Consider the following 13,436-nt stretch of genomic DNA (forward strand, 5'->3'; position numbering starts at 1 on the left):
CTTATGTACTTTCAGTTATAAAATATTAATGCTCACTATGTAGGAGGAGTAGAAATGGAAGGAGTATATATATGTATACACATGTAAGTTTAAATTTACGGGACCCTTCTACTTAGTGAGCATTAATACTTTATATGCATATATCTACTATAATTCTACACTATATACAAGACCATATACAAAATGTATATGTGTGATAATTAAATGTATATTCATACATATATACATAATTCTGTCTCTAGTAATTATTTTCTTAGCAGTTCTGCAGTGATTCACATTTTTCTAATAACCTTTTTTGTGAATTAAAACATTGCATCTTGTATGCTTTAAGTTGCTATAAATGAAATAGTCATTCATCTTTAAAAGAAGCGCAGAATAGCTTTTCATGAAAAAGTTGAATGCTCTAGCATTGAAAATAAGAAATCCATATCACTTCTGGTTTGAGAAACATATTTGCCTCAAATTACAGCAACACAGTTGTAATACATTGTTTTTCACTGAAGATTGTTCTGCTTGCCTCTAGAACTTAACGTTTATTGTGAGCTCTCTTAGCTAAAACTAACGGAAAAAAAAACAAGGAATAACATTATGAAGATGGAAAGAAATGGTCTTTTTTATTATCATTAGAAAATTTTCCTTTTAATGTGTGACTATTTGCACTTTTATTTATAATGCACTTCCCTATCTTTTAGGAAGATCTAATATATAGCATGTATTTTAAAGTTTACACAATGCTTTTCTTACTTTTGTATTTCATGGTGATAGGATATGTGTGTGTGTGTACGTGTATGTGTGTGTGTGTGTGTGTATTTAGAATGAAAATATGATGGCTAGTGATATTGCAATTCTGCTTATCTTAATAGAGTGCCTATATTTTAAAATCATTCTTTTATGTAAATTTGTACACAAAAAGTTCCAGGAAAAATACAATTGAGTCTTTTTTTTATTCTTTAGGAGGTAGGTGCTTCTGAGTAAAAGGACAGAATTTACAATGTGCCCTTTTGTATTTTGTATTTATACAGGAGGTGTCAGATTTTTTCTTTTTTTGTAAAGGGCTAGAGAATAAATATTTTAGACCTTGTGCACCATAAGATCCTTGTTGCAATTACTTACCTCTGCTGTTATAATGTGAAAAACAGCTGTAGACAATACAAATGGATGTGACTGTGTTCTGATAAAATTTTATTTACAAAAACAGGCAGTGGGTCATGTTTGGCTCAGGAGCCATGACTGCTCACTCACTCTATCATAAAAGCAAAATATTTGTGGTTGCCATCATGTTTTATGAATCTGTAAAATACTTTGATGCTTGTGCATCATTATTAAAAGCAAATGTAATTCATAAATAATAATTTTTATTTGCAGTTACTTTGCTTATAGTATCTAATTCAATTTTCATAGCATCAGAAAGCTCCCAGTTGAGGAAGATGGTGAAGTCTGTTGTAGAATCTACACAAGCAGAGCTGTGTCTCTGAGACCGCTAACCGGGTGTAGTCAGGGAGCTTGGAGACAGCTCATAGAGACACACAGCAAATACACTCATTTGTGCCTAAGATTAGAAGTAAAGTCTAGTTCACTCAAAAGGAGGCAAATAACAACAACAACAAGAAAGCCAAAATGCAGACTTTTAATTCTGCTCACAGGAATAGGAAATTTTAGGATTTAGGAAAATTTAGGATTTACTGTCAATTATGTTAATAATTATTGAGTCTTTTTTTTTTCTGTGTGTCTCTGTACACTTGCTTATAAGTTAGCTTATCCCACTTTACTGGTAGAAAGACCCTGGACAATGATTGTAGATTCCAGTAAGGGACACTTCTGCTCTGAGTATGTATGTAGAGTGACATGAAGAAAATGGTTTGTGGTCAGTGACTCCTTGTAATCCCAATGAGGTAAATATGCCTCTTCACCAGGAGTTCCTTTGCTAGGTTTTAAGAGGCAAATGGATAGTAGAGTTCTCTTTTCAGTCCTGGAGGGAACTTGCTGTCTCATGCCATGTGTTCAGCTGTGGTCAGGGCTCTCCCGTTAGGGTCCCAAAGCATCATGGCATCTCCCTGTGTCCATTGGATGACATGAGTCTTGCTATACCTGCAGCCTGACCACATGATTCAGGGAAAATACAAAACTGGGTCAGTTACATATTTTGGACCATATTTATGTCTCATGTCTTCATTTTTTAAAATCTTTTATATTTTTCTTTTAAAAATTTTTTTGCGGCCAGGTGCGGTGGCTCAAGTCTGTAATCCCAGCAATTTGGGAGGCCGAGACGGGTGGATCACAAGGTCAGGAGATCGAGACCATCCTGGCTAACCCAGTGAAACCCCGTCTCTACTAAAAAATACAAAAAACTAGCCGGGCGAGGTGGCGGGCGCCTGTAGTCCCAGCTACTCGTGAGGCTGAGGCAGGAGAATGGCGTGAACCCGGGAGGCGGAGCTTGCAGTGAGCTGAGATCTGGCCACTGCACTCCAGCCTGGGCGACAGAGCGAGACTCCATCTCAAAAAAAAAAAAATTTTTTTTGCACTACCTACCTTCTCAGTAATGTTTTCTGTTTTATTAGAGGCATTTTCTCAATTATAAGAATAAAATGTTGCATTACTTATCTGTGGGTTCACTTATACATAGACCTGCTATAAATATAAATAATAATTGTTTAATTATGTATTTAAATTGGCTATACTATTATGTATTTATCATTTAACTTTTTATTTTGAAGTGGTTTTAAACTTAAAGTGACAGAATTATTGTAAAGTACTCCCAGGTATCCTCTTCCCAGATTCATTTTTTTCATTTCCTTTGTTTTACTGTCTTGCTATCTTTCTTTCTATCTCCTTCCATCTTTTGTTCTCCTCTTTCCTTCCTGTGTCCCGTGTGTGTGTGTGTGTGTGTGTGTATGTGTGTGTGTGTGTGTGTGTGTGTGTATATGTGTGTGTGTGTGTGTGTATGTGTGTGTGTGTGTGTGTGTGTATGTGTGTGTGTGTGTATGTGTGTGTGTGTATGTGTGTGTGTGTATGTGTGTGTGTATGTGTGTGTGTGTGTGTGTGTGTGTGTGTGTATGTGTATGTGTGTGTATGTGTGTGTGTATGTGTGTGTGTGTGTGTGTATATGTGTATGTGTGTGTGTGTATGTGTGTGTGTGTGTGTGTGTGTGTGTGTGTGTGTGTGTGTTTACTTTCTGAATCATTTGAAAGTAAGTTGCTTGCCTCTTCTTGTCTAAATACTTTGGTGTCCACCCTAAGAGAAGAGACATTATCTTAGATAACTTCAGTAAGTTATCAGAATATTCAACAGTCATGTACTACTCATATCTAATCCAGAGTTCATACAAAGTTTTACCAATGGTCCCACTAATATTAGTCTTTTATGGTCATTTTCTCCTAATTCAGGATCATTGATTGCATTTAGTTATCATTTTTCCTTTAAATCTGAGACAGTTCTTTAGCTTTTCTCTCTCTTTCATGACATTTTCTTTAATGCCAGTTAATTCATAGAAATCACTGTGTTTGAGTTTATATTAGAAGTAGGTTATGAATTTCTGACCAGGAGTCCCAAGAGGTAGTGGAGTATCCTTGGCACATTACGTTTGGCGGCAGTCACGGTTTGAAACAGGTTCACCATGAGCACTGTGTAAGGTGGTGCTCTTCAGCTTCTTCTAACATAAAGCTTGCTGTTTTCCCTTTGTTATTAATGAGTAATTTGTGAGAAAGTACTTTGAGACTATGTAAATACTCTGTTCCTCATCAAACTTTTACCCATTAGTTTTATATACATTTATGATTCTTGCCTAAATCGTTTGTCATGATTGCAAAATTTTGATTTTCTTACCCCATCTTTCCATAAACAGTGGCATTCTACTATAATAATTCCCACTTCTTTATCTATTAATTAACTTATTAGTGTACACTCATGGATTCTTATGTTGTTCAATGAATAATGATTCATTACTATCATTATATTGATGCTAAAATTGTTTAAGATTTGAGCAGTAAGAACCCCTTCAGGTTAGCTCCTATTTCTTTTTGACATATTCTCTTGACTTTTTTTTTTTTTTTTAACACTGCCTTACATTCTGGCCTTCCAAAAATGTTCCAGAATCATTCATCTTGCCTCAAATCTAGAATCAGACATTTGTTCAGGAAGCCTTGATATAGCTTAGAAAAGAATGGTATTCAGAAACTCCAAGATCTGGGGGGCTGGGTGAGCTCATTGCTACTGGGGTATGATTGCTTTTAGGACCTTTCGGAATTTGAACATTTAAGATGTAAGTATAGATAACATATAGGTATATAGATCTGTAACTGTGTATTAAGAGTCATGGATTTCTCTTGCTCTCTCTAATTTTATCCCAACATCACAGGGCCTCTTTTGCATTACATAATTGTATCTCCTTTTCCTGACAGTTCTTCCTGCTTCCCTGTTCGTTTATTACCTAATGTAGGGATTTTTTTAATGGAAAGCATTACAGATATATATTATGTCACCCGTATTTTGCACCTGGGCAGGCAAAATGATTTGCGTGTGGAAAAGGTAGAAACTAAACTGCTTTGCCATGAAACGTTGCCAACTGTCTGATTGGCGAAGCATGATCCTAGTGATTTATGTTCATTATTTCACATTTTAATTTTGCAATGATTCTCAAAGTAGGTACTGTCATCATTATTTTATAGGAAAGGACACTTAGGCTTAAAAACTGCCTACATGCAGATATAAGTAACACAAGAAACATTCCTTTTGATCCTTAACCACCACATACATTGTTTTCCCTATGATTTTAAAATTTGTAACCCCAAATCCACTCATCTGAGCTCCAGTTTCTCCCTGAGGTGTCAAGAAAGGAATATGGACTCAGAATTATTTGATTTTTGTAACTTAAACATGAAAATATATCATTTTGCTTTTACCTTTTCATCTTAACTGCGTTTTTTTTATTGTTTTTTGTTGTTGTTTTGTTTTGTTTTTTAAATAAAAGGACACTTCTTTTCCCTTCTTTCACCTAGCAACTGCCACACCAAGTAAGGCAGGTCCTCTCACAGGTACTTACAGACGGCTCTGATACAGGTGAGTTAGGTCCTGGGGAAACATTTTCCTGAATAATTATTTTCCTGGAATGGGGCATTTCTAACAGAGTCCATAAGTCTTCATGATTTGACAAGTGCACAAAAGCCCTTTAGGTCTGAGCAGGTAAGATTTGGTTCTGAAAACTAGGATAGAAGCGTCACTCAGAGAGCAAGGCCCAGTTGGGATCAGGATTCCTGGTCAAGGGTAGTGAATGTCAGAATTGGTCAATGATGTTAAATAGTGGAGGAAATAAAATAAGGATACAGGAAAAGGTAGACTCCTCAATCTGCTGAAGCAACGACATCTTGCACCTAGAATGTATCAGTGGCTAAAGCTCTTGTATGAGGAGTAAGTTCAATGCTTAAGTAATAATTTTAGTGCCACTTACGATATTCATTTATTTATTTCCTAGCTAGTGAAAATGTCGTGATCAATCATTTGTTCCAGTCGAAATTGTCACAGACAGGATCCCTCGTATCTGCCTATCCTTCCTTTAAATTCCGAGGACATAAGTCTGCCCTGCTCAGTAAGAAAATGACAGCTTCTTCAATTATTGGAGAAAACAAGAATTATCTAGAACTTAGTAAGGTAGGAGTTTTTGTGATTATTGTTGGGTTATTTTTAATTTTGATAAGTATATTTGCTTCTTTTTTTAAAAAAAAAGCACAATTTTGAATACCAAAGAAATAGATATTTTAATAGAAAATGTTAAGGAAAAGAATGTCTATCTGATGTGTAACCATCAGAATGAAGGAAGAGTAGAGGAAGGTGCAGCAGGGTGACAATTTTAATAGTAAGTATAGTCTGAGTCATTTTATTGGTTGTCTGTGCAACATCCCAGTTATGTTTCATCTCTGACTGCCTTTTTGATGAATAGAAGGTAACTTCAGATACTGTAGGCTTAGAGGGAGCAAACTTAGCTATCTTATTCTGTTGATATTAATCACTTCAGATAATTGAGGTCTCTAAATGATAAATTGTTGTTTCTCTTATAGACATAGGGTATTGTTCAGGTGCTAGGATGTTTTTACTGCATATTTGTAGAGTTTTAATTTTATTGTATTATACTAATTTGTAATGTGTATTTGTCTCACAAAAGTGTGGTTGTATATACAACCTCAAGATTCTATGTGGCAAAAGAGAACTAAAAACTCAGTGAAGAGTTGTTTCAAACCGATAGGAAACATGTATGGAGTGTTTTAGGTTTCTTAAGAATCCAGTGCCAGATGGTATTCCAGCGTGTTTTGCTTATGTCTACCAAAACTATAAAAGATGAGGAATATATTTGGGAAGGTGTTCAGGACAATCAATTTTAGAAGTGCAATTGTTGCAGCTTCTGGAATACATTTTAGCTTACCAATTAAAATAAAAGCATAATTCAATTCAATTCTATTTTAGAAGAGTCACCGAAATGTGTGTTAATATGAGTGTGAGTGAGTGTGTGAGTGTGTGTCTCCAGCCAGTGGATTCTAGAATAAAAAATCCTTTGATGTAGTTGTTTAGAACTAAATGGTCATGAGAATTAGTCTCTGCCACATAGGAAATGGCGTTTTGTACGTTAAAAAAAAACACATACACAAGGTTATCCTTATGAGAAAGATCTCTATACCTGGAGGTCTTCCTGAACCTTCTGGCCCTTCTTTTCTCAATCATCCTAAAAGTCAAGAGCAAAAACTACCACACACATCTAACCTCAATTATTAAACATTACGAGGCCTAGAGGCCATTAGTCTTTTCCCTGCAGGACCAGAAGGGTGGTAATTCACAGTAGTTCCTCCACCCAGAAAGGGAACTGGAGTGTTCCATTTCAAGGGACAGAGAGCTATTTATTATGATTATTCCTTAAATGTTCTATTTCTCACTTTCCTTATTTCTTCCCTTCAAACTCCCTTCATCCATGCACAGCCACCCCTGTGGTCAGGAAAATAGGATTTTCCCTACTCTGTAACTGAGTATGACACATTGTATTGTGTTTGTAGAGAACAGGTTGATCTTGGCCTAGTCACTTCATTTTACATTCCCTCGTCAGTACCAATGAATCACTTCAGATTGATGGTAGATCTTAACAGAAGAAAATGAGCTATTGTCATAATAGCAAAAGCGCTAAATCCACAAGAAAGTTATCTCAGATTTCTTCTTGTATCAAGACCTTTTTTAAGAAAAATGATTTTAGATCAATAAGTCTATTAGTCTAATATATAATTTTGTGAAATATCATAGTAGGTTAGTGGCTGAGGTTCCTTTTAACCCTGGGTGGAATTTAATTAATTACCTCTGCCCCTTATTTCTGCCCTTTATTTCGTTTTGGGCTCATTTTCACTGATTTTATGTCTCTGTCATCATGTAATCTTCACTACATAGGATTTTTTTTTTTCTCTTCAGGGCTGTACATATTTACTTATTTGAAAAAAATAGAGTCTATTAGCATTTTTTACAGATAGGTAATTTAGTAACCTTTTTTAGTAGTTATAAAATGAGGTAGAGGAGGAAAGGGAAGAAAAACATGGTAAGAAAGCATCAGACTATTCATTCATTCAATTCCTGAGTGTACTTAAATTTAAGGGAACAGACCAATGATAATTGAAATATAAAATTTTTGTAACATAAAATAGCATCATTTTGCCCCAGAGTAAACTAAATTTCATGATAAATATGAACAGTTAGTAGCATAACCAGGATATGGTAGTGAGTTTATTGTACCACCAAGCAAATCAGGATCTATGTTTATTGTCACACTAAAATGGGTGCAGGATGTTGATAGATCTGATTTACACAACAGCCCTATACGTGAAAGGTTGGCAGTAACAGTTGTGATTTTACAAGTAGTTGCCCATTTCCTCAACTTATACACACCATTACGAAAATCACTTGGCACTGGTTTTTATAAACTGTTTTAAATCCACATTTGCCTGTAAGTGAATGTACATGGATGTGAGACTTAATTTTTTGCTCTTCTGAACTGAAATTTAGTAAAATAAATTTGCTCACTTTTTCTTACTCTTCATTCTTTCTTCTTTCCTTCCTTTCGTCCTCTGTCTTTTCTTCTTCCTTCTTTCTCTCTGTTTTTTCCTTTCTCACTTTCCTTCCTTCCCTTCCCTCCCCTCCCTCCCTCACTTTTCTCCTTCTTCCTTCCCTCCCCCTCCCTCCCTTTCCTTCTTCTCCCCTCCCCTTCCTTCCCTTCCCCTCTCCTTCTCCTCCCCTCCCTTCCCTTTCCCTCCCCTCCCTTCCCCTCCTCTTCCCTCTCCTCTCCTTTCCTTTCTTTTCTTTTCCTCCCTCCTTTCCTTCTTTTCTTTCTTTTTATTACAGTTATTAAAAAAGAAAGGAACTTCTACATTTCTTCAAAGATTGGAACGAGGAGATCCAGTCACCATAGCATCACAACTCAGGGTTAGTGACGTTTTCAGATTTCAAAAACTTAATGTATGTTTATAGCAACTAAAGAGGGTTTATGTACTTTTTTTTCCCCATTTTTGGCAACAAAATATCTTCAGAAAAAGTAAACATACACACACACATACACACACACAGTAAATGCATAATAAGATTTAAAGATGTAAAGACTTTTTATTTAAAAACTGCTTCATATTTTTAGCTAGTGTCTCCTTTGGAGAATCAGTTGGGTTTTACTTCTCTCCTTAGAAATCCCTAACGGATATTATTGGAAAACTTCAGAAGTGCACTCCACACTTCATTCATTGCATCAGGCCCAATAATTCAAAGCTGCCAGATACTTTCGATAATTTTTACGTGTCTGCTCAGCTGCAATATATTGGGGTCCTGGAGATGGTGAAGATCTTCCGATATGGATACCCTGTTCGCCTTTCCTTCTCGGATTTCCTGTCAAGGTAAATTCTTCTGCTCTTAAAATCATCGTTTTAGCTGCTGTTCAGTGAAGTATACTGACACTGACACTATTGCAGCAAGTATCTTCTGTTGTCTTTTTTGGCATTGCTTTTGTTGTTTACGTTTTCTTATCTCCAATAAACAAAATATTCTGGGAAACAATGAAAGACACTGACAAAGCTCACATAAAAAATAATTACACTGTACTGAGGACAGCGTCTTGGAAACCATTCTCATGTGTGGCTTTCAAAGCTTTCAAAGTGTGGCTTTCCTTGAAGTAAATTTTTATAAAATGATTGCATATGATACTCCCTATTTATTACTTAAAAGGAGAATATATATGTGATTATTTCCCCTTTTATATATGAACAAATATTATTGAGATCAGTGGTTGGCAAACTACACTCGTGGGCCAAATCCAGCCTACCACCTGTTTTTGTAAATAAAGTTTTCTTGGAACATGGCCACAATCATTTCTTTGCATATTGTCTGTAACCACTTTTGCACTGCAGTGGAGATAGACAGTGTCCCATGGTGTAAAATATTTGTAAAATGTTTGTTATCTGCCCCTTTAGAACAGAAGTCTGTTGACCTCTATTTTCTTTAATAAATTCAGCTGAAAAACACACTGTGCACAAAACAGTGCACTCATTCCTAGGATAAACTCTTGTCATGTGGCCTCGTCTTCATGTCTGTATTAGCCCTTCTCTGATGGTAGCCTTATCCCAGCCATTTGCAAGACGAACCTAAACTCACCCAAAAGCAGTATCATCCCCTCAGGCTACATATTTGTTCATATGTATTTTATTTGATCGGAAACTTTAGTCTGATTTTAAGTAAATTAAAATCCTCACTGAAGAATCCATTTTAAATAAATTGGTTGATGGATAGTAACTTAATTTACAGATATATGCTACTAAGCACTATTCCAGGCCTCATCTTTAGGTACATTGTTGTGCTATACACTCTAGCTTGATGAATGTCCCAGTTTAGGCAGGTAAATGTGTATGCAAATAATGGCCATTCAGTGCTTGTAATGCTACAAAGGGTTGGAATATTACGAAGTGTTACAGACGCATAGTAAGGAGGTAATTCGGGATCAGAGATGACTTTCAAAGATATTTGAAAGATATTACAATCCTGGTGAAAATAATGAGACTATCTGTTTTTAAACATTTAAAAAATAAAACGGGGTGGGCAAAAAGGAAATCAGAAGACATTTGGTAATTCTATATAAAATAAAATGAGATCTTAAAATAATACTGATGTAAACTAATGTAAGTATTGCAAGTGTGAAATCTTGCATTTATGTTTAAAAATTAACGGTACAACTACAATATGAAAAAGTCTGTTTGATAAACCATTCATCCAAAAAAGAGAGATTTTAAGACTTTTGTTGACTAGTTCGATGCGAGCCACTATTTTGAGGAAGCTGTGAAACAAAAACAAAACAAGCAAGCCAACAAACTTAAATCACTACATTTGAAATATTTAATTCAGAACAAAGGGAATAATATTTAAACGATGACTAAAATTCTGTGTTTAATTTTTATAACATTTTCCAGAAGAAAGAAGCCACATTTACTTATCGTGCATGTTGGTAAATTTTATAAAGACACATAGAAGAAAATAAACAACATATGAGTTCAGCTTGAGCCTTCCATTTTAAAGGGGTGATAGAATATCTTTAGAAGATGAAGATAAGCAGAACCACATGGGGATGGATGTATTTAAACTGTAGAATATGTATTTCAGATAGACAAGATATTTGTGTTTAAAATTTAAAAGGTGCTTGTAAATGAGATAACAGACATGTTGTCTCTTAATTTATAAGGAATAACTACAAAGTTGGGCTTACATAGAAAAAAAGAAAAGCTGGATATAACGCTTCTGGGGGTTGTTGTGGACAGGAGTCTTGGTAGCTATCACTGATTGTTGTGGGGCTTTGGAAGGGACGGCTCTTGACCCATCTCTTTCTGGTCCCTCAGTGGAAATCCCTTCATAGTCTTCAGAGATGCCAAGCCTGTTAAGAGCTGATATTTCTTACATTTTGTAGTGTGTGTATTAAAGGTCAGCCCTCCCACCTTCTTAAGTATAGATGGTCTTTGGTTTGAGTTTTAAAAACTGTTGTTGTGTAAGTTTAAAACAATAGAGTCCCCAAATTTATCCCAAACTTTCTGAATCCGAATCAACAGGGAGTAGGGACTGGGCTTCCCCTGGTTTGTAGCTCCAGAGATGATTCAATATGAAATAGAATGGAGAGTGTCCGTCCTAGGCTGAGGTCTCAGGAAGTGATCTGCGGTGTCCTCAGAGGGTGACAAGCCTGGAGACATTATGATTTGTTTAACTGTAGTAACTCCCTCTTTAGTGTTACTCAGAACAGCAGTTCTCTGACATCAGTGCACATCAGAATCACCTGGAGGCTTCTTAAACTATGGTTTCCTGGGCTCCCCCAAGTTCAGATTCAGTACATCTGGCACAGGCCTGTGAGTTTTCATTTTTTTAAAGTTTCCAGCTGATGTTAACGTTGTTGCCATGTGGACCTCACTTTGAGAACCCCTGGCATGGAATCTCTAGACATCTGGGGACAATGTTTTTGTTTTGTTTTGCTTCCCCTGAGCCAAATGTTGAAAGGGCACCAGTGCCTTGGTGATCAAAGCAAACTTGTGAGGAATGTATAATCTCCAGTCTCACCCCAGGTTCACTCAATCAAAATCTGCAAATTCATCACAATTCCTCAGTGACTGGTATGCAGTTGAAGTTTGAGAAGCACTATCCAGCCTGACCTTGTAGACGTTGTAGGTTCAGTTAGGGACCTCCATAATAAAGCTAATATCGTAATAAAGCAAATCACATGAAGGTTTTGGTTTCCTACTGCATATAAAAGTTATTTTTGCACTATCCTATAGTCTGTTGTGTGCAATAGCATTACATCTAAAACACCATATGATACCATAATTTTAAAATATTTTTCCTAACTAATGCTAACAATGACCTGAGTCTTTCGCAAGCCATAATCTTTTTGCTGGTGGAGGGTTTTGCCTTGATGTTGATGACTGCTGACCCATCAGGGTGGTGGTTGCTAAAGGCTAGGGTGGCTGTAGTAATCTCTTAAAATGAAACAATCAAGTTTGCTACATCCATTGACTCCCTTTCGTGAAAAATGTCTCTGTAGCATGCAATGCTGCAGCAGCATTTTACCCAGAGTAGAACCTCTTTCAAGATTCGAGTCAATCTTCTGAAATCTTACCACTGCTTTACCAACTAAGTTTATGGAATTTCTAAATCCTTTGTTGTCATTTCAACAATGTTCACAGCATCTTCACCAGTAGTAGATTCCATCTCAAGAAACACTTTCTTTGCTCATCCATAAGCAGCAACTCCTCATCCATTAATATTTGATCATGAGGTTGCAGCAGTTCAGTCACATCTCCAGGCTCCACTTCTAATTTTGGCTCTGTTGTTGTTTCCACCACATCTGCAGTTGCTTTCTCCACTGGCGTATTGAACCTCTCAAAGTCATCCATGAGGGTGGGAATCAACTGCTTCCAAATCCCATTAATGTTGATATTTATGGTAGCATAAATCACAAATATTCTTAGGAGCATTTAGAAAGGGGAATACTTTCCAGAAGGTTTCCAGTTTACTTTGCCCAAATAAATCAGAAAAATCACTATCTATGGCAGCTATATTCTTAGAGAATCTATTTCTTAATAATTCCTCCTTGATCCATGGGCTGCTGAATGGATACTATGTTAGCAGGCATGAAAACAATATTCAATTCCTTCAGTAGTTTTTGGGTGACCAGGTGAATTGTCAATAAGTAGCAGTGTTTTGCAAGAATTTTTTTTTCTGAGCAGTAGTTCTCAACAGTGAACTTCAAATATTTAGTACACCATGTTGTAAATTGATGTGCTTTTTTTCATATGTTTGTTGGCCACATAAATGCCTTCTTTTGAGAAGTATCTGTTCATATCATTCACCCACTTTTTGATGGGGTTGTTTGTTTTCTTGTAAATTTGTTTAAATTCCTTGTATATTCTGGATATTAGACCTTTGTGAAATGGCTGTATTGCAAAAATGTTGTCCCATTCTGTAGGTTGCCTGTTCACTCTGATGATAGCTTCTTTTGCTCTGCAGAAGCTCTTTAGTTTAATTAGATCCCATCTATCAATTTTGGCTTTTGTTGCAATTACTTTTGGTGTTTAGTCATGAAGGCTTTGCCCATGCCTGTGTCCTAAATGGTATTGCCTAGGTTTTCTTCTAGGGTTTTTATGGTTTTAGCTTTTACATTGAAGTCTTTAATCCATCTTGAGTCAAAACCACAATGAGATACCATCTCACACCAGTTAGAAAGGTGATCATTAAAAAGTCAGGAAACAACAGATGCTGGCGAGGCTGTGGAGAAATAGGAATGCTTTTACACTGTTGATGGCAGTGTAAATTAGTTCAACCATTAGGGAAGACAGTGTGGCAATTCCTCAAGGATCTAGAACCAGAAATACCATTTGACCCAGCAATCTCATCACTGGGTATAT

The 13,436-nt window shown here is 36.2% G+C and overlaps 1 protein-coding gene across 1 annotated transcript in view; it reads left to right on the forward strand.

Annotated features, from left to right (window-relative positions):
* MYO16 (myosin XVI) overlaps nucleotides 1-13,436 on the forward strand; it is a 617,076-nt gene that overhangs the window by 452,239 nt on the left and 151,401 nt on the right. Inside the window, exons 25-27 of the mRNA XM_015121440.3 lie at nucleotides 5,468-5,643; nucleotides 8,362-8,442; nucleotides 8,695-8,900. Of these exons, the coding sequence (XP_014976926.3) occupies nucleotides 5,468-5,643; nucleotides 8,362-8,442; nucleotides 8,695-8,900 (463 nt within the window). The remainder of the gene's footprint in view (nucleotides 1-5,467; nucleotides 5,644-8,361; nucleotides 8,443-8,694; nucleotides 8,901-13,436) is intronic.

The sequence above is a fragment of the Macaca mulatta genome, chromosome 17, assembly GCF_049350105.2.
Source record: "Macaca mulatta isolate MMU2019108-1 chromosome 17, T2T-MMU8v2.0, whole genome shotgun sequence".
Taxonomy (NCBI): Eukaryota; Metazoa; Chordata; class Mammalia; order Primates; family Cercopithecidae; genus Macaca; species Macaca mulatta.